Here is a 25,612-nt window from a genome sequence, read left to right on the forward strand (position 1 = left end):
AATTTATTCCACTTGGGATTTGTTGAAATTCTTAGATATGTAGGTTCACAGTCTTTCATCAAAGTTACAGACTTTTTAGCCATAAATTTTAAGTGTTTTTTGTTCCCTTTTCTTTTTCTTCTGTGAGATTTTTCTGAGTCAGTTGTTACAGGTTTCCTTAGATTCTGTCTACTTCTCTGTCTACGGTTCCTTTCCCCATCCCTTCCTCCTCCTCCATCCTCTTCTTTTCTAAAAAGATGGAATCTTGCTATGAAACCCTGATTGACCTCAAGCTTACCAGGCAGACTAGAAAGTTCTACAGTTTACAGTCCTTTCCCTGCTTGCCTCTCCCCATTCGGGTTATAGATACATAGTTTCATTCTTCTTTTATTGTTCTTGCTTCTCAGACTAGGTCATTTTAATTGTGTCATATTCAAATTCACTGATTCTTTTATCTCCCTAGTCAAGTATGTTGTTGACGTTTTCTAAGAATTTTAAAATTTCCTTATTTCCCAGCCCCCCAATTTCTATTTGGTACCTTTTTATAATTAATATTCCCTACATTTTCATCCATTGTTTTCTCTTAGTTTTTTTGTTTTGTTTTTCAAGACAGGTTTCTCTGTGCAGCCCAGGCTGTTCTGGAACTTACTCTGTAGACCAGGCTGGCTTCACACTCACAAAGATCTGCCTGCCTCTGCCTCCCAAGTGCTGGGATTCTCTTAGATTTTTTTTTTTTTTTTAGTAATTTCCTTCACTTTTGGAGCATACTTAAGACAGTTAACTTTTAATACTTACCTGACAGGGGAGATACCATGGTCATGAAAGTGGTTTTCCCAGGGTAAGGCTTATCCATTGCACTACAGATGTGCTAATCTCTGCGATTTCCCCAAATGTGGGAAACTTGATTGCATAATTTGTGGTCATGGGGGATTGTGTTCATGCTTTCTCCTTAAAAATAAAATAATGATAATAATAATAAATAAAAACAATAAAAGACAGTCAGTTTAAGTCTTTGGTATGTCTAGTGTCTTCACTATCAGGGACTTGTTTTTGTTAATGATCTTCTATGTGAATGGGCTGTATGGCACACACATGCATGTGTGTGCATGTGGACTTTACAATTTTTGTTGAGAATTAGACAATTTTAATATTGTAAGGTAATAACTCTGGAAATCAAGATGTTCCCTCCTCCAAGGTTGCTTGTTTGGTTCAACCAAGGTACGGTTCATTTATGTAGTGTTGTATAGTGTGTATTGGTACAGGTCTCTTTTACTTGTCTTGCTTGGCAATGGTTGATATTCTTAAATATATAGTGTCTCAGTTATCTTCCTGTCACTGTAACAAAACACCACAACCAAAGCAACTTACAGAAGAAAGCATTTAATTGGGGCTCAGCGTCCCAGAGGACTGTGGTCCATGACCGTCATGATGGGGAGCATGGCAGCAGGGAGGCAGAGCACTGGAGCCATAGCTGAGAGCTCACGTCTGATTCACAAGCAGGATGCAGAGAGAAGGAGCTACAAAGTCCATCGACAGTGATATGCCTCTTCTCGTAAAGCCACACTAATTTTTTCCAAACAGTTCCACCACCTGAGGACCAAATAGATGAGCCTATGGGGCCATTTCATTCAAACCACCATATTCCATTCCTTGGTCACCTAGGCTTATAGCCATATCATAATGCAAAATGGATTTAGTCCAACTTTAAAAGTCTCCATAGTGTTTCAAAGTCTTAACACAGTTTAAAAATCCAAATTCCAAAGTCTCTTCTGAGACTAAAGGCAGTCTTTTAATTGTAACCCCCTGTAAGAGCAAAAACCAAATTACATGCTTCCAACATACATTGGCACAGAGTATGCATTACCATTTCAGAAGGGAGAAATAGGGCATAGTGAAGAAATATTGGACCAATACAAGACAGAAACCCAGTAGGGCAGACTCTAAATTCTGTATCTCTATGTCTGTCATCAAAGGGCTTAGACAGTTCCTCAGGTCTCCCGCTCTTTCCAGTTTTGTTGACTGTCAGTTACTTCTCTTTTGGGCTGGTTCCATTGCTGTTAGCAGGTGTCCCACAGCTCTGATACCTCCAACCTCTTGGGGTCTCCAGTACATCCAGGTTTTGCTTTCACAGCTTCTCATAGTGGCCTCTCTGAGTCTCCATGCAGGGACTCCCCTGCCACACCCCTGGCCCCTGCAGCTTTTTTAACCTCACAGGAAGAGTGCAAGGTCTCTTTACTCCTGACTCCTTTTAACTCTAAGGCCAGAATCACATGGGTGATGCTGCCAGGTTCTACTGCCTCCCTGGGTTGGAACCCAGCCCACTCCTTGAATCATATTTGCATTAGTTTTGATTTGTTGTTGCTCTCTAGGAACAGATAATTCTGTAGGCCTGTTTTTTTCTTTCTTTCACAAATTAGCTGGGTGGGGTCTTGTCCTGAGGACACCGCTCCCTTTATTCCATTTTTCCTTACTTCTTCTAGCACAAACCAAGGCTTCAACATCAAATTTCCTGGTGTTCTTTTTCTCCCAAAACTATACATTTTCCATTTTTTTCCCTGCTTGCTCTCTTTCTGTTGCAGATCTGCGTAGGAGTGATTACTAATAACCATGCAACAGAGTTGATATTAGGCTGTCTTGAAATCTCCTCTGGCAGTGAAATTAGTTCAGAACTCCAGTTTAGCCTCAGGCAGATTCTTAGACAAGGGCAAAACCCAAACACATTCTTTGGCAAAATATCACAGGAGTGATCTCTAGCCCAGCTCCTAATACTGTTCCCCTCTGAAACCTCTTGAGCTGGGCTCCATAGTCCACATTGCTCTCAGTGCTGTTATCTTCAAGCTCCTTTTAGACTGGCCCATTAAGCTGCGCTCACATGTTCAACCTCTTTCCTCGTTCAGAGTCTAACACACTCCTCCAAACAACCCAGCATGGCCAGGATTTCACAGCTGTGTCCCGCTGCTGGCACCAGCTACTTCTTAGTGACTTTTCTATTGCTGCAACAAAATACCATGACCAAGGCAACTTAGAAAAGCTTTCTTTCAAAAAAAATTTAATTTGGGGGCTGAGGGCTCCAGAGGGCTGTAAGTCTAAGACCATCATAGTGGGGAGCATGGCAGCAGTCAAGCTCTAGAGCAGTAGCTGAGAGCTTCCATTTGATCCACAAGTACGAGGCCCAGAGAGAGCTAACTGCGAATGGCATGGGCTTTTGAAACCTCAAAGCCCACCCCAGTCACACACCTGCTCCAACAAGGCCACACCTCCCAATCCTTCCGAAACAGTGCCACCAAATGGAGACCAAGCATTCAAGTAAATGAGCCATGGGGACATTCTCATTCAAAACATCACTTATATTTTATATCTTTCATCAAAGTAGAGTTCTAGCCATATTTCTTCAAATGATTGTTGTTTCCTTTTCTGGCTGCTGTTTAGTGAGTTTTCCAAACTATTTTTGTTCAGCCTCTTTTAACAGTCTCCTTGACAAGATGGGTTAAACAAGAGAAATCTATTTTTCATAGTTTCAGAGTCTGAGAAGTAGTTTGATTTGGGTAGTGCTAATTAATTTCCTGGTCAGAGCCTCGTTCTGCCTTGAAGATGCAGCCTTCTTGCCATATCCTAACACAGTTCAGGTTCTCCATGACTTTATCTACCTCCCAGGTACTATCACGCCCAGTATTAGGGTTTCAATGTAAGAATGAGAGGGGGGAGCACAAATATCCAGTCCAAAGTGGGCTATATTTCTTTTATGTGCTTTCCAAAATCTCTGTTCTTTTATTTCCATGGATACCACTGACTTGGCATATTCTTGAGTAGCTGGATATATAAGGAAAGGTGAAGAGGCTGTTGAGTTTTTGAACTGGACCTATTGGGAGAATAATAGAGAGAACATTCTGGAGTATGAACTGGTGATGGGGGTAGAGTGGAAAATATAATGTTTTGCTTGACTCCCTGATTTTGTGGAGATGCCCAGTGGGTCATTAGATGCTTATGGGTGTTGTTGAGGAGAGTTCATGTTGGAGACAGAATTTCAGGATCTGATATTCACTTGTATACCTGTTTTTAAGCCTTTGAGATATGTATGTGACTATCATATATAAATATATATATACATCTTATATGTCATATGAAATACATATACACACATATATATATAATGTAAGATCTTTAAGCTGATCTTTGTGGCACAGTTTTTGTTAAGTACCAAAATTTGGGAAAAGGAGCAAATAATTAATGAATCTTATTTTTAAATCAGGTTGAAAGTAATAACGATAATATTTTAAGTATAAATTTTAACTTGAACACTTACTTGTATCTGTCTTTTAAGGTTAAATACCCTTTTATGTGTAGCCACAATGCTGCCATGATTCAAGAATCAATCATCACTAGATATCCTATTTAATATAGTCCTTATTAGTCTGCTTGCAGCTGCTATAACTGAAAGCCAGAGGCTGGGTAATTCATAAAGAAATTGATATGGCTTGGGTCCTGCAGTGTGGGGACTGTCAGATCAAGAGGCAGTGGAGGTGAGAACCTTCCCCTTTTACTGTGTGGTTGGAGCCAGGTGAACAAGAGATTGCAGAGAGCAGGAGGAGTGAACTCGTTTTCATAACAAACTGCTCTCTCGGTACGAAGCACTGTGCGGCTGTGATAATGCTTTTGCTAGACCCTCTAGACCCCTTACAACCTCATTTCTCTTCAAGGCCTTGCTTTCGGTTCTGTTGCTTTGGGGACCAGATCCTCAGCAGTAAACTTATGGGATACGTTCAAGCCATAGCACGGTCCATGGGCCAGTTTCCCCAGTTGTTCTATAAAAGCCTCATTTTTTCTTTTAAAATTTCCATCATGGGTCTAATTAAGGATCACATGTTATAACTTATCACATCTTGTGTCCTTAGATCATCTTTTAATATGTAATGGCCTCCTTGGCTTCTTTTTTTCCCCATGACTTTGAACTTTTTGAAGTCTCAGCTGGTTGTCTTATTGCATGCCCTATAATTAAGATTTCGTCCTTTCCTCCTGAATGGATGCAGGTTAAAATTTGTTGGCCAAGCATAGTATATAGTTGTTGATGTGTGCTTTTCATTGAATTTTACCTAGAGGCGTATGATGTTGGATGGTATGAATATTGACCAGACTAACTTTAATCAGTTATTAAGATATTTTCTAGTCCTGGAGAAATGACTCAGTGGTTGAGAACACTTGCTGTTCTTGCAGCGGACCTGGGTTCAGTTCCTAGCACCAACATGGTAGCCCACAAACATCTGTATCTTCACTTTCAGAGGATCTAACACTGTCTTCTGACCTCTGTGGGCTTCTGTAAAACACCCCATACAAATAAAATACTTTTTGGAAAAAAAAGATATTTTCTAAGAGATCACCTTGCTACAGAAATACATTTTTATAATTTAATAAATAGTTTTTGATTAATACTAGAAAGTAGTAAGTATCCTGTGTTTATTCTATAACTTGATCTGAAAATTTAAAGATAAGAAGTAAGATTTTGTACTCAGTGGAAGTGTGATGTGGGTGCAATGTGGTATGCAGAAGGAGAAGATATGTGTGAAATGGGGATGGACATGCAGAAGTTTTTTTATAATTTTATTTTTATGTGCACTGGTGTTTTACCTGCAGTTAAGTCTATGTGAGGGTATTAGATCATGGAGTTACAGACAGTTGTGAGCTGCTATGTGGGTGCTAGGAATTGAACCTGGGTCCTCTAGAAGAGCAGTCAATGCTCTTAACCCCTGAGCATCTCTCTAGCCCCAGACATGCAGAACTTTTATGCCATGCTAAAGTGGTGACAATTGAAGTTTGGATAGAGTGATGTGGTTAGCTTTTAATTTTAGATAGTTTGATTTTTTACTGGTCTTTTAAATTTATTTTTAACAATATATGTGTGTTTGCACATGCGGGTGAGATGCTCACACTGGTTGTCTTTCTCTATTGTTCTCCACTTTATTTTTTGAGACATGCTCTCTCACTGAATTTGGAGATGACTGATTAGGCAAGACTATCTGGCCAGCAAGCTCCTTGTCTGTTGGCATGAGCCACCACACTTAGCTTGTTATGTGGGTACTGAGGATCTGACTCAAGTTCTTAATTTTGCGTGACAAATACTTTTCAGTCTGAGCCATCACCCCAGCCAACCTTATTTTTGTTTCATTTTGAGGTAGCGTTTCACTATGTCACTCAGGCTGGACTTGAACTGCTGATCCTCCTGCCTTAGCTTTCTGAGTGTTGGGATTACAGGTGTGTAACAGCTCTCCTGGCAGGAAGTTCCTTTTCTATTGCTATGATGGATACCATGATCAAGAAGAGTTTATTTTGGGCTTATGATTCCAGAGAGATAAGTAGTCCATGATGGTGGTGTGGAGGTAGCATGTGGCTGGAGCAGCAGGTGAGAGCTCACACCTCAAACTACAAACAGAAGGCAGAGAGAGCTAACACTTTTGAAACCTCGGAGGTAGTACCCAGTGACATACTTTAGCAAGGCCACACCTCCTACTCCTTCCCAAACAGTTTCACTAATTGGGAACCAAGTATTCAAGTATGTGTGTCCATGGAGGCCATTTTAATTCAAACCACCACACATAGATTTAGCAGCAATGAGTTTAGATTATTATATCTAAACAAAACAAGGTAAAAGGGTAGGTCTAGTACAAGTGTCCTTGTCAGAAAGATGAGAAAGATTTGAGAAATGTTTTTGAAGGTATCCTGGATAGAATTTATGTGCTGGTTAAATGCACATTGTGGGAATTGAGTGTTAATACGACACCTAAGTCATTGGTTACATTGTGCTGAGTGAACACTCCAGACACAGGGTTAATGAAAGTGTCAGGATGACATGGCCTTTTGACATCTCTTCAGTTTCTCTTATTTGTTGTACGCAGTACTTTCCCAAGGACTGTTGGAATGACATTAGCAATGTGATTCTATTTTGGAAAGAGTTTTGTCTTAGTCTAGTCTATTTAAAACTTGTATGTAGAGCTACTGTTACGTCTTTCGAGGGGATCAGACAATTTGGTACAATCTCTTAACAGCCTTTCACTTGGTAGTAAATGTTTTGTTGTTGTTGTTGTTGTTGCAAACAAACTCTAATATGCTTCTGCTATAATTTTGGTTCTATAGTGTGTGTGTGTGTGTGTGTGTGTGTGTGTTCTCTCAGACCACTAGTTTTGGTACCTGAAAATTGTTATGTTTTCTCTGTCTGTCTGTATTTTTCTAAGATGTTCTCAGTGCAGCTGAGTCTTGGTGAGCAGACATGGGAATCCGAAGGCAGCAGTATAAAGAAGGCCCAGCAGGCTGTTGCTAATAAAGCTTTGACGGAATCCACGCTTCCCAAACCAGTTCAGAAACCACCCAAAAGTAATGTCAATAATAACCCAGGTATGGCATTGATTTGTTTCCTTCTTTGTGCTGTGAGATGACGTGTTACTTTTCTTTGTGTGTTGCATTGTATAGTAGGTGAGTCACACAGGTACCAGATTCCTAGCGCACACTCAGTAATGAGGGCAACAGCAGAGAAGACAGGTACAGTTGTTTGTAAAGTTCACCTTAGTGGACACCGTAAAAGCTGTCCCTTTGAGTGTTGGCAAAAGCACATGTGGGTGCAAATACAGGAAGTAAATAAAGGACTTGTTTCTCTTTTTAAAGTGTATGTGATAAATTTTAATAATTAAGTTATTCCTTTTTAGTTTAATGCAAAATTATAAATATTTTGCTTGTTGGTGTAAAAATTTTAAAACAACTGGTAATTTAGAACATTCATATGAAGTTTATTAAGAACCCCTCAAATCTTTTTTTTTCTTTTTTCTTTTTTTTAAATTTTTATGTTTTCCAGAGGTAAGGACTGAACCCAGGGCCTTGTGCTTGCTAGGCAAGCGCTCTACCACTGAGCTAAATCCCCAACCACCCATGTGCAAAATTCTTAAATAAATGAAAGTTCTAATTTTAAGCTTCTAAGAACAGGTTTTGAAAGCTGTTTTGATTGCATCACTGCCAACAATATCACATGTCCAGTTGTCTTTTGGGAAGAGGCAAACCTGTGTTAGCCAGAGTCATTAATTGATAACATCAATTAATAAAGTTCTTCTTAGTTCACTTTCAGCCATGTGTCGGTTTGCACATTCATTTGTTAACCTATTGATATATTCTTACCTTAAAATCAGTGCTAGTACTGCGTTAGGCCTTTTTTAAATAAAGTGAGGTCCACTCATTAGCTAACAGTGACTCTACTCTGTTAAATTAGCCCTGAGCTTGTCCTCATACTCAGGTCATGGAAGCACTTCCTTCTTGACTGTCCTGTGCTTTGTAGATACAGTCTGCTCTTTCAAGGCTCTTTCCCAATTAGCAGACCCTTTGCCCCTGTTCAGCTTGTTCCAGCATTTTTTGAGGAAGCTTGTGTAAATAGTACACACGTTACTACAATGGCGAAGAAGCCCAGCTTGTTCAGTTGGAGCTTAGTAAAGATGACCTATGTTGGTGATTTGTAAAACTTTGTGATTAGCCAGGCGGTGGTGGTGCACGCCTTGAATCCCAGCTCTCAGGAGGCAGAGGTAGGCAGATCTATGTGAGTCTGAGGCTAGCCTGGTCTACAAATCGAGTTCCAAAAGAGCTAGGGCTGTTACACAGAGAAACCGTCTCAAAAAAAAAAAAAAAAAACCAAAAAAACAAAAAACAAAACAACAATAACAGAAAACAACCAACTAACAAACCAACCAAAAAACCAAAACAAAACAAAACAGCCAACCAAAAATACAAAACAAAAAACCCCTGTATGATTGTGTATAGTTTACCAGTATGTATTAACACTTGCTGTTACATATATAGAGGTATACAACCTCTTTTTCTGTGAGGATCTTACAGTATTGTACACAAATATATAATTTAATGGTAGACTTTAAGTGCAACGTGAATAATAGCAGCCGTTAACGTTAAACGTAATGATCATATTGACTGAAGTAAGATGTAGACCTTGAAAGAAGAGAGGGGGAAAGGAAAGAACATTCTAGACTGAATACTATGACAAAGAAGGGCCCAGGAGTCAGAATCTGGTCATTGGATTTGGTAAAAAGCCATTTGTGTGTGGTGATGAATTTAGTTATCGTAGGAAGTAAGAGTGAAGATGTAGGTGGAGAGCGGGTGTATTGTAAAAGACCCAAACACTTCCTTTACAAGATGGACTTTTTTCTTTTTTTTTGGTCATTTAGGGCACTTAATATCTATCAACAAGGCTTAATATCTATCAACAAGTGGATGATGCTTTAAAAGAGCATTTAGCTTGTGACATTTGACATGGGATTGGGAGGTAGAAGACAAGAATGCAAGGTGATCAGCTAGGCAGTCAGTGCCATAGTTTTGAATAAATACATTAAGAAACCCTACCGTGTACTGAATATTGTGTATCCTTCTCTGTGAGGCAGTGGGAGTGGGCGTTGGTACGGAGGGAAGGAGCTCTCCGTGGCATTTAATGACAGCAGGATGGCTTGTGAGCTAAGTTCTGCACCCTGTGCTAAAAGGCAGGGGACAATAGCAAGGAATACCTCAGTGAGACTCAAAGTGTGACAGCAGGAAAGCCTGGAAGTCCAGTAGAGACACGTTTCCACTGTGGAGTGTTGGAGGGAGATAGAAAAAGGAAGAGCACTTGGATAGACTTTTAGATCCGTGCAGGCAAGGGCACAAATCACGATTGCAGAGCTGGAGAAAGCTGCCCTGTGACACACGACTTCAGGCTCTGCCATTGCTGAAGCAGCGTCCCTCATTCAGAAGGAAGCCGTCCTGAGTGTCTCTTGAGTTGTGACTGCGTGTCCGAATCACATGTGCCGCTTTGCTGATGCCTCCTTTTTACATTGGTGTTGGTGAGATTCAGCTGTTTGATTGCTGTATAGCATTCCAGTGCACACATACCTGAATTATTTCCACATAGGCTTGTTGGAAATAATCCTGCTGTGAACATTCATGTACACACCATTCTGTTAGGAATGAAGCTGGGATTGGAACTGCTGGGTAACAGGTTTCCATGTGCTCAGAATTAGCACGCACTGCCAAGACCTCCACTCGCAGTTAGGAAGGCTCTCTGTGTCCTTGTTCAACATTGACTTTTCAGCTTGCAGTCTTAGCTGTTCTGTGCTAGGGGTCTTAAATAAAGTGTGGTTTTCATTTGCATTTCCCTAGCAACAAATGTGGAATGTGCTTGTTGATGGTGTCTTTTGTCCATTGGCGTTAGCATAGTCTCTGTTGAAAAGGGACAGTTGGTATATACAATTGTTTAAAAATTATGTTCTGTTTTAAAGACTTGTGGGTTTCTTACATATTCTAGATTCACAGTTTGTGAGATATATATTTGTATATTGAGATATATTCAATATATATTACAGAATATTTTTCAGAATATTGCAGAATATCTTTTGAAATTCTTTTTTTGTTTGTTGTTGCTTTTTGAGACTGTCTTTGTGTAGTCCTAGCTGTCTTGGAACTTGCTATGTGCTCCAGGCTGACCTCAAACTGACAGAGATCTGCCTCTCTCTGCCTTTAGGGCTGGGCCTAAAGGTGTGTGCCACCATGTCTGACTTCTTTTTTAATTCTTTTTAAAAAATTATTTATTTATTATTTTATGTGCATTGATGTTTTTGCCTACATGTATGTCTCTGTGAGGTTGTCTGGTCTCCTGGAACTGGAGTTATAGACATTGTGAGCTGCCATGTGGGTGCTGAGAATTGAACCTGGATCCTCTAGAAGAGCAGTCAGTGCTCTTAACCCCTGAGCCATCTATCTCTCCAGCGCCTCTTTTGAAATTATTAAGGCTGCATTTTGAAGAATAGAAATTCTTCTATTTTAATGATGACAGATTTATCAATCTTTTAAGTGCTTTTTAATATGTTGTTTGCTAAATCTCATCTCTTTCAAGGCTGTGAAGATATTTCATGTTATTTTTAGAAGTGTTATTGTTTTGTCTTGTTAATTGAGACCTCAAGTCTGTCAGGAGTCAAGTTTATTTATGTGTCATGTGGGGTAGAGTTTGAGACCTGTTGTCTCAGTACATTTTGTGCAGTTGGCACACTGCAGAGGCAGCTTTGTGGTACCCAGGCAAGTACAGCTGGAAGTGAGGAGCCTGTTAAGTGGGAGAGATCGAGTCCCTTAGGTGGATGGACCTCGGCTGTAGCCCAGAGAGGTGGAAAGTTCCTTCACAGCCTGGTTGGCCTGCCAGGCAGCTAGAACTGTCTTATAGCATGACTTTGCTTCTTTCTTTTTAACTTTTGAAGTAATTTCAGGTTTATATAAAATTTGTAGAAATAGATCCGGTGTACCTTTCACCCAGATACCCCATGGTTGGCAGTTTTGAGCCATCTGGGGGGAGGTGATGCAAGTGTTCCTCTTCCCTGTGGTATTGCAGTGTTCCCTTCCTTCTCCCCCACTTTCCTGACAGTGTCTTCTACTATAGGCCTGGCTGGCCTGGAATTTAGGACAGTCCTCCTGCCTCAGCCTCTATGCTGTTTCAGATGGGAGCCACCACACCTGACTCTGTGTGCATTTTCTAAGTGCATAGGCAGTCTCTTGTTAGAAAGTAAAGTGGGAGTATCGTTTATTTCACAGACTCTGCCCATATTTTGCTGACCGTCTTTTAAAGATCTAGTGTAATCACAATCATGTGCTTAATGTACTTAACGCCATCTTCCTCCATTCCGTTTTAATCTGGCACATCCAGTTTCCGGAACCTCCTTTAGGACCTCGGCCTTTGGGATGAGTCCGGCTACCACACTCACACAGCTACTACCATAGTTTGTACAGTGTTTCTTGGTAGTGTGTGTCTGGTGTTTCCTCAGGGTTTTTACATTTTTAATATGGATATCTCCAAAGTAAAACTGGACTCAGGGCTTATAGCTACTGATTTCCTTTGTAGTGATGTGATGACTTTGGCCAGCTGGTGAAGAGTATACCTGCAAGACCTCTCTGCTATAAAGTTGATCGATAGTGTCATATTAATAAGTAGCAAGCAAATAAGCATTTTGAAGTGATATTTTGAGACCATGTAGAAACATATATAAATATCCTATTCCTCATCAAATTTTCTTTAGCCTGCCAAATTTAGCATCCATTATTAATACTTGTCTGAATCTATTACAACCCTTAAGTTTGCTAAGGTGATTTACTTTGAATTCTAGAATTCCTTTTCATTCATTAGTTGGCCTTGGCACTCCAAGGGAAGAAATTCTCTCTTCCCACTTTTTTTTTTTTTTTGTATTTATGTCATTGTAGACCCTGTGCTTCCTCTTACTGACTTCAAATCTGTCACTTCATTTGATTTTTGTCCTGGGGATTGAGCCCAGACCATCTATGCTAAGCATGTGCTCTGCCGCCAAGCTGTACTATGTAGACCCCGAGGGTTTACGTTGCTGTGTTGTTTAAAGAAATGATCTCTCTCTGTTGCTGGGCTGGTACACACCTGGGCTCAGGTACTTTTCCTTCTCTTCTTCTCAGCTCCTGGAGTCGTTGAGACTGCAGACATGTGCCAACATAACTGCTTTATTTTGATGGTAAAATTATCTCAGGTTTTGCCAGTGATGCTCTGGCCCTTCAGTTGACTCTGGCTCCTGCTGTCTTCTCACTGTTCTTTGGGTGCCTCTGGCTTTCTGGTGGAGAAAGGAGTTCCTAGGCCATCTTGTGCATTCTTTGTCCTGGCTGTGTGCCAGTCATTTCTGCAAGGAGCCTTGCTTGGTCAGTTAATCCTTCCATCTTCCAGCACTTAATTGTTGGGTGAATACTGTGTTCAGGACTTTCCTAACTTCCTGCAAAGCTGTTTCTAGTGTTAGTAACATGTTATTCCTTAAAAACTAATAGTGGCCTTTTTTCTTTGAGTTGTCATATATAGAAATTCAAAATTATTATGTGTAACTATGTACCTAGTTATTGAACTTTTTATATTTAGCACTGATAATTAGAATGTCCCTTTAATATATCTAAGAACCATATCAAAATATCACATGATACTCATAAATATATATAACTTTACATCAATTAACATTATGTTTAAACAAACCTGGGCCTGTGAAATGTCTCAGTGGGTAAAAGGTATTTGTCACCAAGCCTGACAACTTAAGCTAATTTCTTGGGATTCACATGGTGGAAGGAGAGAACCAACTTGTGTAAGTTGTCCTCTGACCCCCGCATGGGTGCCATGGCTCCCGTCCATCCACTCACGTATACATTAAGTAAATAATGTCAAAAAATAATCCAAGAATCCCTAGCAAACATACAGCCTCTGATACCCGAGGAACCCCGAGTAGTGATCATCCTTATGCACCCTGAGAACAGGAGTGCGGACGGCCTCTTGGAGGCTCCTCTTAGCTCTGTAGATGTGCTCTTGTGGAGAGAAGGAAGGTGTGTATGTTGGGGTCAGCCTCATTCTTTGAAGGCTTTTACCACATGTGTCCTGGGCTTCCTTTCTAATTTTCCAGTGCAGTGGTCTTACTTTCCAATGAGGAAATTGTTTGAGCTTCTTTAGTTTAACTAGTATGCACAGAATACTTGACTTACTCTAAAATACAGTTTGTGATGTGGTGGCAGATGTATTGTACCCAGGAGTATGTATAGATTACTTCAATGTTGACTGCCCCCATTTGGGATTTTCAAATAAATTAAATTGTTATTTCCTTAGCTTACAGATTGGGGTTTTGAAAGCTCCTCCCATCTGAATTTTACAATAGTTGTGGCTGAATAGTTATTACAGAAAGGAATTCAAAATGTCATAAATTTTGCCAGGATGGTGGCTCCCACTGGAGGCTAAGGCAGCAGGTTGGAAGTTAAGGCCAGCTAGGGTACAAGGTTAAGTTTGAGGTTAGTCTAGGCTACGTAGGCTATATACCCTACATCAAAAGAATCATTTAAGTCAAGTAGTTCATAAATCTTGGTTTCTGATAAATATTTTAATCTTTAAGCTGAAATCCTTATGAAATTTAAAATGTAAACTTAAAGACGTAGACTTTATTGTTAAATGAATTCCTTGGAAGATTGTTGGGCAGTTTCTAATAAAGTTAAACAGGTCTGCTCTGTGATCCAAAACTTCTGCCTCTAGGTCAGTATCCACAAGCATTGAGTATGTATCTAGTACATGACTTATTCAGAAATGGTCTTATCAATACTATTCCCTAGCTGCAGACAACTCAAAAATATTCCATCAATAGCAAATGAACAGATATTGATATTTTCATTCAATGATATAAAAAATTAAAAACAGATATATGCAAATTATTAATGCATAAAAGATGCAAAACAGAAGTGTTTCTTCATCTATCAAGAACACGCTAACCAGTATGTAATAACAGGAGTCAGAGTGAGTCACTTAGGGTGCCAAATGTCAACTGGAAAGAGGAATTTTGTGGGTGATGGAATGTTCTGGAGTGTGGTGGTGAGCCTGTGAATCTTTATGTCTAAGTCACTGAGCTTAGGCTTAGGTTTGTGTGTTTGCCTTACTCCCTTAGTAAAATATAGAAAGAATGACAGGGAGAGAGAGAGAAAAGGAGACTCCTTTTGTCCTTGACTTTTCAGAAAGTTAGGGATTTGGACTAATTGAATTGCTGTTCAATCCAGTAACCAATTGCTATTAAATCCAGTTTGTTTCCTATTCTGTGAAATAAAGGAGTATTAAGTACATGATCTAAAAGGCATAATTCAAACTAATGGTACAGATTTTTTTGTTAAATTTTCCACAATATAAAGGTTTCATGTATATGTATATCCATGTTTTTTTAAAATTTTATAATTTGATTAATTTTACATATCAGCCACGGATTCCCCTGTCCTTCCTCCTCCCGCGCCACCCCCCCTGCCTTCCCCCCAGTCCACCCCCTATTCCCATCTACTCCAGGGCAAGGACTCCCCTGGGGATTCAGCTCAACCTGGTAGATTCAGTCCAGGCATATCTGTATATGTTTAAATAACCCATTTTAATACTTAAAATAAAACTTGACCAGATGTTGCATTGTATCTTTTTATTCCAACATTAAAAAAATGTGCACCCAAGTAGAACAAGATACTGAATGCCCCCCACACCATCTCTAGGTGAGCTCATGCCCGTTAATCTTATTTCTCATTTATCTTCTTCCTGAGATATGTGTACACACACACACACACATACTATATATGTGTTAGATATACATATAAATTACATAATGCATATACACACATATATACACATACATATACACATCTATATACACATATAACACATACATGCTTTATATACATACATAATATATAATTTATAACACATATCTGCACACACATAATGTATATGTATATGGGAGATGAGATGGAGTCTTGCCCAGTCTACTGGGGACTCACTGTGGAAGTTCTCACCTGGCCTTTAATTCACATCCATCTGCCTCAGCCTTGTGAGTACTGGGATTGTAGGCCCTGGGATATTTTAAAAACAGATCAATTTACTTTGTCATACAAATGCTTTTTAAGATGAGGGCTCTTACCAGTATCAAGCAAAGAAAGTAATGATTCCTTAACATTAAGATTGTGCAGGGTGCAGATTCTCCTTACTGCTCATTTTTCATAGTTGGTTTGTTTTAGTGAAGGATGGAAGAGATCCCTTCATTGCATTTGGTCTGCAGACACAGAATCCTTTTCCAGCTCTGTTCTTCATGCAGACTGCTTGTTGGACCAGGTCATTAGTTCTGTAGAATCGCCCACGTGCTTGCTTTTGCTGACTGTGCTGGTGTGTTGTAGACCCTTACCTGGATCCTGTAGACTGGAAACGTAAAGGCTACATAGCTTCAGGCTTGAGGTTGGCAATACTGTTTAGTGGGTAGTAGTCTCCTTGTAGCACTAGATCAGAGGACAATTTCTTGTGGTCTCTTGATTTTAAGATTGATCCATGGACTCAGGAGATGGTGACCAGGTGATCTGTCAGCAAGCTTCCCGTTAACATTAGACCAGGGGGCTGTAGCAGTATGCTGCTTTTGTTGTCCAGAGTGTCTGGTGTTTTATCACCAGTTACAAGCTGGTGACTTTTTGGAAGACATCATTCCTTTTGCTGAAATCCCAGCTAATATGAAGAATGTTGCCTTTCATTGTTTTATTCTGGATACAGTTTATTCAGGAAAGGCAAGATAAGCATTTGATCTCTTCCCCTTTTCAGTGACATGTGCAGATCTGGAATAAGTGCATATTTTTAATTGTTAATGGGGAGTGGTGCCACATTCTAGGTGCTGGCCGACTTCATTACCAGTACATTGCATGGACCCTCTTAAGCTGACAGAGCTAGGAAATACTATATTCCTTTAAACTTTTTTTATTTTTACTTTTGAGATAGAGCCCAGGATGGCCTTTACCTCAGTATGTAGCTGTGCATAGATAATCTTAATCTTCTGCTCTTCTGTATTTGCTGGAATTACAGGCACGCACTACCATTCCCTACCTTAAATGGGGTTGGGATCAAACCCAAGGCTTTGAACATGCTAGGACAGCAGTCTACCCCAGACTCACCCCCTTTCTCCTCCTCCTCCTCCTCTTCTGTCTTCTTTTTCTTTTTTTAAAGAGAAATACATCACGGACCTTACTTACATTTTCAGTTCATGTTTTAAGCTTAGATTACTTAATGTATTTGATTTTATATTTCCTTCTCTGGTTCTAACATAAACACAATTACTTGTACTTTAATTTGTCTTGTACGTATCTGTGGATGTACAATAATGTAATAACGGTGCCAATATTACTAATTGCATGGTTGCTAGAAATAGTTCACAATTTCCTTTTCTTCAGACCACATGAGTACTTGCTGTGTTTAAAGTCATTTGAAATAATTGCTGTTTGCACAGTTAAGGCTACCAGTTTGGATTACTTTTAGTGCAGTTGTGGTGTTTTCTTTAAAAATATTTGTTTCTGTCTGTATTTTGATTTAATTTTATTTGAATTAAAAGTATATTATTATTAAAAAATCATGTTGCTGGCAATGTGATTATGGAGAACAGTTTGAGATTGTTCTGTTTTTTTCTTTGGAAAAATCTCATGGGTATTTTAGCATAGCTAATTTAAAAATTAATTTAAAAAGGTAATTACAAATTTCTTACTGGTGATATCACCAACTCAGTTCACAATTACATTGAGTTTTCTTTGTGTTTTAGTGGTTTCTTTCCCCCATTTTGATGGAAATTTTTGTATAATTATGTAAAAATTTCATTTAAAAAGTTTTGGCTTTATCTTAAAAAAAAGGCAAATAAATACTCATATCTCCATTTTCTCAGATGAAAGGTGGGGTGGAACCCACACTGGCCTTGTTGCATTAAAAAGCAAGCGAGCGGAACAAATGAGAGTGGGCTGCTCTGCTGTCTTCCTGGTCAGGTGTGCACTGCGATGCTTACGCATCTGCTGCCACATGGGTGCTCTTTGTAGGGGATGACTGAACTTTGTGTTTGTTTTTCAGTATTTCCTGAGAGTGGAGCACATTTTTGGTTTTGATTATCACTTATATTTACTTTGTTTCATTGATTATAGAGGAAAAAAATAAGTGTTTTTTATCAGATAAGTCCAAGAATTACTGATAAACCTATATCATTGCTAAGTTTAGTTGCTTGATTAACAAAGAATAAATAAAAATAATAATAGGTGATATTTTTAATTATTGTATACATGTACATTTTCTGGGGTATTTATAAAAGTGATATCCAAACTAGTTACCTAAGAATCTTATATTTATTTTGTTTTAAATAATATAATTACACAGTTGAATTTTTCATTTGAATGTATAGAAAGTGCTAAAACTTAAAAGGGATTTCATTAAATACTATTTTTTACTTTGTTTATACTTAATCAGAGAATCATATAGGAGGACCTTCCATTCCCCTTCTTCTGTGGCTATTAAATGCATTAGAGGTAGAACTTGTATGGTTTATTGTGGAAATATTTCATTTGTGTGCTTTTAATATTTTGTTTTTAAACAGGTAGTATAACTCCAACTGTGGAACTGAATGGGCTTGCAATGAAAAGGGGAGAGCCTGCCATCTACAGGCCATTAGATCCAAAGCCATTCCCAAATTATAGAGCTAATTACAACTTCCGGGGCATGTACAATCAGAGGTTTGTATGGCTTCTTTGGTGGTGTTGCTTATTTACTTAATTTATGCATATTGTAGAAATTTCTGACATCCTAAGACTATTTTCATTGTGAACACAATTGCCGTTGAACATTTTGGGGATGAATCAGGCTCACCAAGAGTATTAGAAGTTCAAAACAGAACAAAAACAAACCTCCCTAACTTCAGAAACCCTCTTTAGTGATCCATGCAGGCCTCGTGTTTGCTGGAGGCAGGGCACATTTCCAGTCTGCACAGGCCACAGCGCTGACCTGCATGGGACAGTCTCATTCCCTCAGCACACTAAACTTAGTGTCCTTCCTGATTGACCACATTAGTGACTTGGAGTCTCTGTGATTTATAGAAATTATCGGAGAGAAGGATTTACTAAGTCTTTGTTGGATCTGGCACATTTGTGACAGTTGCAAGTATAATCTTAAAAGCGTGGTAGAAATTTGAAAATAAAAATAAGATTGCTGTTGTAAGTTACCCAAAACTCATTATAGGGAATGTGGAAAATTCCAGAAGGTAAAAAAAAGAAAAAAAAAAAAAAAAAAAAGCAATACCTTGCCATCCCAGAACTAACTACTCTTAATATTTTGATTTACTTTAAATTATTCTTAGCTGAGTGGTGGCGGTGCATGCCTTTAATCCCAGCACTTGGGAGACAGAGGCATTCTGGTCTCTGAGTTCAAGGCCAACCTGGTCTACAGAGCAAGATCCAGGACAACCAGGTCTTTTACACAGAGAAACTCTGTCTCAAACAACAACAACAACAAATTATTCTTTGTATATAAATATATTGAACTGAAATGAAGTTGTTCTTTGGATCCAAGTTCTGTAATACATATATGTCTATATGTATAACAAAATGCACAGACATATATATGATCTGACATATATATATATATGACAGTGTATGTCTTGATGACTTTATGTGTATATGCGCCTGTCTTCTCTTCAGACTTTTAACTTATGCGTGTCTTTATGTATCACCACTCAGATCAAAACGCAGACGTTTCCCATCACTAGAGGGTTCCTTGGACTCCCATGCTCCTGCCACACATCTTCCCAGAAGTAACCTCCAGTCTGTTGTCACAGACTGGTTCTGCCACAGACATAGATTCAGCACTTACTCTCTCCCTCCTCCACTGTGAATGATGCTTCTCTGGCTTTGAGATTCATTAACATTGCTTATATCTGGATTTTGTCTCTTTTAATTGCTGGACAGTGCCCAGTTGTATGTCTGTGTCTTAATGTGTTTAATCTATGTGTGCAATTCTTTCACACAATCTAGTGACCACTTATCATGTTTTTAGTCTTTGAGAAATATTTTTTTTGCTGGCTATAAAGTGCCTCATATGGCCAAGGTATATTTTCTAGTTGCATATCTCAGTTTGATCACTTAGCTGTTTTCTAGCCTCCTCCCTTGAATAAATACTGCAGTAAATAACATTACAAAAATCTTTTTGTTACAGTCTTTTACAAATATTTGTTTTATATATTTCCTGTTTATTTCCTGAATGTACATTATTATAGGATTTTCTATCTGACAGCTCTGAATTTGAAATACATTGCTTTGCTTGATGGTTAAGAAGTGAAATTGAAAAACCTTCTGGGATTATGACTGCTACCAACAGGATCATTCTCAAATGTTTTCTGCTTATCTTTTTATTTATTTTGTTTATTTTTTCACATTTCCTGACTAGTTTTCAAATGTTTGTGTTAATATTATTAACATTCTGCCTATATTGTCTGTAATTTTTCTGCCTGTAGTTTGGTTTTTACTTTTGTGTCTTGCTATAGTTTTATTAGATTTGGTATTTAAAAAACAATTTCTTTGTTGTTCTTTTTTTTTTGAGACAGAGTTTCTCTGTGTAGTTTTGGTGCCTGTCCTAGACTCACTTTGTAGACCACGTTGGCCTCAAACTCACAGAGATCCATCTCTCTCTGCCTCTGCTGGGATTAAAGGCGTGCGCTACCACCATCTGACCTACAATTTCATTATTATATATAAGAAATTAATTTTGATATGTGATCAGGTGTTTGTCAATGCTTTTGTTAGGTTTTATATATTTATCTATAGCCTAATTTAGATTTAGTCTATATATAACTTATTTCTTCATAGTTCCTGGTTTGGTAGTAGAAAATTTGCACCATGCTGTCCAAATGCTGATTAGTTCCTTTAGGAGATACTGCTCAGGCTCCCTGTTGGACTTTCTCTGGTCTCCCCTTCTTTTCAGCTGGTCTCACTTAAGCTAGGAAGAGCAGACCTTCTGCAAGGAAGGTCCCATGTTGTCCTTTGATGCCTGCTCTGTGTGGTCTCCTTGCCCACCCGGAACTGATGTATGGGATGATTTCTATCTCAGCCCTGCTTGGCGGTTCTTTCAGAGAGCACTCACTGTCTCCCTTCTGACTTGGCCGAGACCCTCAGCGTTGCTGGCTTTCCTCTTGTTTTCTGTCATTCTAGTCCTCCTCTGTTCTCAGCATCTCTGATTCTCACTGCAGCAGCCCAAGCAGCCCCCAGCTCTCGGCGCAGCATGCACGGTAGAGTTGCTCTACCCCACCTTTTTGTGTATCTGTTAATCTTCCTTTAGTCTGTGGTTCCCTGACATACACAAAGCTGGTTGTCCGCTTCCATATAGTAGACTCGAGTAAGGAGCACCCAGTCCATTTTATCCATGGAATATATTTCATTTTTAATTTTCTCCTTTTTTAAAAATCTATCTAATTTTGGGGAGGGATTGAGACAGGTTTTCAATATTATCTGGCTAACCTTGTGCTCTGTATGTAATCCAAGCTGACTTCCCAAGTGCTAAGATTACAGGCATGTGTTACCATGCTTCTATTTCCCCCCTTTTAAAAATAGTGTATGGTAATTGTACAAAATAGCAGATTTCATTATGATATTTTCATACGCGTATATCATGTAATTTAGTCACTACCCTTTCTTATCTCTCTTTCCCTTCTTACTGACCCCATTTCTTTTTTCAAAGAGTACCTTTTCTACATTTATGTCTTTAAAGAAGTTGAAATATGAATTATGCCTGTGAGAGTGAACACAGTGTGTGCTTTCTAAGTCTAGTCTATTTTGTGTATGTAGTAACCTGATGGTCTCCCCGTCCGTCCATTTTCCTGCAAACCGTCTAAGTCTGTTCTTTATTAGGGATGAATAAAACTCCGTTGTATATACACACCACATTTTCTTATCAGGCTGCTCCTATGTCGTGATTATTGGGAATAATGGAGCAGTACAATGGATGTGCAGGTATCTCTGGCTTGTTGACTTATGTTTCTTTGACTGTTTACTTGGGAATGATGTTGGTAATTCTGTTTTTGCCTTTTGAGGAACTTCCATGCTTATTTCCATAGTGGCCAGACTAAGAAATTTTCTTTTTATTGTAATATAATGACAGTCTTGTTTTAACATTTTTTTTTGGTATTTTGATATCTATAATTGTTTACTAAAATTTTAACTAGTGAATGTATTATTTTCAAATAAAACAATCTGATACTAAAGCTATGAATTATCACATAGTAGTCCTGGTGTTTGCGTGTTCACGTTCTAGAGGAGGAAGCAGTCAGTGAGAGGGACCCAGACACTGAGGAGGTACCGCTTGACAGAGATCTAAAGAAATGGGCTGGGGTCGGGGTGGGGACAGGGACAGACTAAACCACGTGAATGAAAGCAGTGAAGCAGATGCCTGGCATGTGGCTGCCTTGACCAGCAGACTGTCTGGAACAAGCGCCAAGGGGAGAGGAGGTGTAGGAGGGGCTAGGGTCATGTGATGGGGTTTGCCTTTCTTTTTTTCTAGATGTTCTGGTAAGAATGTTAACGTTTTCCCTTCGTTCTGATTTCGAGATCTGATTTGTGTGTGCCGTGGGGTACAGGGATGGCTTTGCATTCACATGCTCTCTAAGGACGCCTCCTACCAGGGATGAGCTCTCCCCTCAGGTTTCTGCAGTCCTTAGGATTTTCCGTTGATAACACCAGGGTACAGTAGGTGAGACCCCAGGCTACCGAGCTGGTCTCTGCGGGGCAGCTGCCTTCTCCCGAAGGGCAGCACTGCTCAGTAAGCTCTGAAAATTGTCCTTTCACACGGCACCTTCGTTTGCCAGTGACAGCCTCAGCTGGAAATGTGGAGAACTAGAGCAGAGGTGGTTCATTTCCTGTCAGCTTCCAGATTAACTGGTGGCTGGCTGCTTAAAACACGGACTGAAAGGTTGAGTCCACGACTGTGACTTCCGGGCACTTTTGAAAACGTCTCCTTTTCTACTTAGATAATAGTAACTGGTAATTAGCTGTGACCCGTGCTGTTGTCTCCCTTGTCTCTGCTGTTGGATTTTCTCTGCTGGAGCTCATCTAGGGGCCTAAGCAGAGGGTTCTTTTCTCTGTTCTGTTTTACGATGAGTGGAGAGAGATTCACTCCTGTACAAACTCCACAATACAGGCTGGATTCTGAACTACTTGTCCCTTAACAGCCAAGACCTCGGCAGTGGCTGCATCTTGTGTTGTTTCTTCCTTGTCTGAGGCCCTAATTGACATGTTATACGTACGCAGAAGCATTTAACAGCCAAATGGCAGACTGTAAGTAGGTATGCCTAGCTTACATCCCATGGTGCGTGTGTCCTGGGATAGTTAGGAAATTGGCCCAACATGTTTGTGGCTGAAAGTGTCATGTTGTAGTGTCAAAAGACTGGACACCTAAGGAAGGTTGGAGAACAGTTTATGCACATGTTAATGGCTCTCTATTACTGTGACAGAGCTGACCATGGTGGCTTTTGCCGTAACGCTAGCATTTGGCCATTCAGCTTGCTGAGACAGGAGGATAGCATGAATTTGAGGCTAACCTAGGAGACAGAGTGAGATGACCTTGTCTTTAAAGGACAGAAGGATACCCTTTTTTTCCCCTTCACTTTTTCAGATTGAGACTACTGTAGGAACTCACAGTGTAGTTGAGGTTAGCTTTGAATTCCTAATCCTTTTACATTACCTCTTAAGTACTCAGGTTACAGGTATGTTCTTTCACACATGGCTTCAGGCTTCCAATTTTGGATGTGTCCAACTCTGGTGAGTGGACCCTGTTGCTTTTGGACCTGTGGGGAAGCAGAGTATCCTACGGGCAGTCCGTGACAGAGGAAGCCACGCGTCTTACAGACGCCAGGAGCAGAGGGAGGAAGAGGGACAGTCGGGCTTCCGCATCCCTTCTTTTATTATTAAAATAGTTTTGGATTTACCTTACTATTTTCTGCATGTGAGTGCTTTGTCTGCAAGTATGTGTGTACACCATGTGCATACCTGTTGTCCGAGGAGGTCAGAAGAGGACCTTGGATCCCTTGGGACTGGAGTTATAGATGGTCGTGAACTGCTGTGTGAGTGCTGGGAATTGAACTGAGCTCTTCTGCAAAGGCAGCAAATGCTCTTAACCACTGAGCCATCTCTCCAGCTCCTCAGTCACCCTTCTAATGGCATACCCTTGTATGACCGGCCCCATTTCCTAAAGGTACGTTTTCCAGTAACACAACAGACCAGGCACTGTGCCTTTAACTCATGGGCTTTGGCCACAGCAAGTGCATTTCTGCATGTCATCTGTAAAATGTTTTCTTCTTAAATTACGTGTGTGTGCGTGTGCATGTGTGTACGTATATGTATGTTTGCACATATACAGTTATGATGCCATCGTGCATGTGTATAGGTCAGAGGACAACATACAGGAGCGTGTGCTCTCCTTTATCATTTTGGGACTCAGACTCTGGTTTTTGGGTTGGTTGGCAGCAGGCACCTTTACTTGCTGATCAGTCTAGCTGGCCCCATCATGCCATCTTTTTATAAATAAATCACGTGGAAAAGAATGGAATGACTTAAATTAGACCTCCTATTAACAGTTGATCAGTTTTGTCTGTTTGCACATGAGAAAGGATTATTGTTTGGCAGATGGCCTGAAAGCCCCTGTTCTTCTGACACAGATTTTGAAAGGGCCACAACTCAGACTATGCTATATGAGGGTGGAACTTCTGCCCCATGTAACTGGGGCATCTGTTGGGCAGGCCCTCAGGCAGGCCGGACATAGGGCTTGACTTCCTTGTTTTCATTTAGCCTTTTCTTGATCCTGTGGCTTTTCTTTGCCTGACTATTTTCAAAGATGCTCACTCTTGCTGTGCTTCCTAAGGGACATAGTGGTCTGTCCAGGAGACTTGGAGTGGAGAGTGGAGGAGGTGGGGTGTGTGTGTGTCTGTGTGTGTGTATATGTGTGTTTGTGTGTGTGCTGTATGTGTGTGTGTCTGTATGTGTGTATGTGTGTGTCTTTGTGTGTGTGTGTCTGTATATGTGTGTGTCTGTATGTGTGTGTGTGTTTATATGTATGTGTCTGTGTGTGTGTGTGTGTGTGTGTGTGTGTGTGTGTGTGTTGTTTTTTATTGTAATCTTAGGGAAATCTAAGAAATATTTGTATAGACTGTTCATTCCAGTATTTGTTTCCACACTGGATTTGGGACAGGTAGAGATTTGAGTGTCGGACCCTGGGCTATGTGTCCAATTTGGAGCAAAGGGGATTAATCTACCCACATTTCTGCAGATCACAATATTTTTTTTTATGTTTATTAGAAGGATACAAGGCAAGAGAGGTAGCTCTGGATCCAGGGTCCCTAGAATAGGGGGGTCTGTGGTGGCTCTGCAGCAAATGGAATTATTTAGGAGTCCACATAACTTTGTGTGGTTTTGTTTATCATATCTTCTTCCTCAAAGGACTTGGCTGTGTTTATTTATTATCAGTCATCTTGGAGCTACACATACTGATCATCCAATCTGGTGAGTGCGTTTTGTGTCAGGAAGGGCTGGGTTCCTGATGTGATTACTTATGGTGGGACTAGTGAAGTTCTTGACTTACATTGAGCAGCTATGGACTAACAGCAAGGTAAACAAAAGAGACTTAGGACTGTTTTCCCTAAAACTGCTCCCTCGTGTGAGCAGAGCTAGGTGCCCAAGTCAGCGTCTCCCCAAGTAGCTCTGGGAGTAAGTTTAGGACACCGGGGAAGAGTCTGACAGGAAGCTGTGGCTGTTGGTAGGAACTCAACACTGTTAAAAGTTGTGGAGTTTTTTTCCCATCCAAACTGACTTTATTTCATTCTGTTGATTGCCAGCCAAGTTAGAAATAACTAAGATTGTGCCAGGAGTGGTGGCGCACACTTTTAATCCCAGCACTCAGGAGCCAGAGGCAGACAGATCTCTGTGAGTTCAAGGCCAGCCTGGTCTACAGAGCGAGTTCTAGGATACCAGGACTGTTACACAGAGAAACCCTGCCTCAAAACGACAACAAGAAGATTCTGACTTTAAAATAACTCACATTTCAATTAGATAGGCCGAGTATCCCTCATTCAAATGTTTGAGACCGGAAGTGTTTTAAATGCTTGAGTTTATGTTTGAGTTGTGGATAATTTACACATACATCATGAGGCATCTTGGGGATGAGACATGAAGCTTGCTTATCTTTCATGTGTGTCTTCTGTGTGTACCCTGACAGTGGTGTTATATAACAACCATTCTGTGTAAAGTTTGTGTG

The 25,612-nt window shown here is 39.9% G+C and overlaps 1 protein-coding gene and 1 non-coding gene across 2 annotated transcripts in view; both read left to right on the forward strand.

Moving 5' to 3' along the window:
• Stau2 (staufen double-stranded RNA binding protein 2) overlaps positions 1-25,612 on the forward strand; it is a 281,392-nt gene that overhangs the window by 46,976 nt on the left and 208,804 nt on the right. The window contains exons 4-5 of the mRNA XM_059253987.1: positions 7,203-7,362; positions 17,922-18,057. Coding sequence (XP_059109970.1) covers positions 7,203-7,362; positions 17,922-18,057 — 296 coding nt within the window. The remainder of the gene's footprint in view (positions 1-7,202; positions 7,363-17,921; positions 18,058-25,612) is intronic.
• LOC131905457 (U1 spliceosomal RNA) lies at positions 767-930 on the forward strand. The gene has a single exon (XR_009377965.1). It is a non-coding gene; the product is annotated as a U1 spliceosomal RNA (small nuclear RNA).

This window comes from Peromyscus eremicus, chromosome 2 (assembly GCF_949786415.1).
Source record: "Peromyscus eremicus chromosome 2, PerEre_H2_v1, whole genome shotgun sequence".
Lineage (NCBI taxonomy): Eukaryota > Metazoa > Chordata > Mammalia > Rodentia > Cricetidae > Peromyscus > Peromyscus eremicus.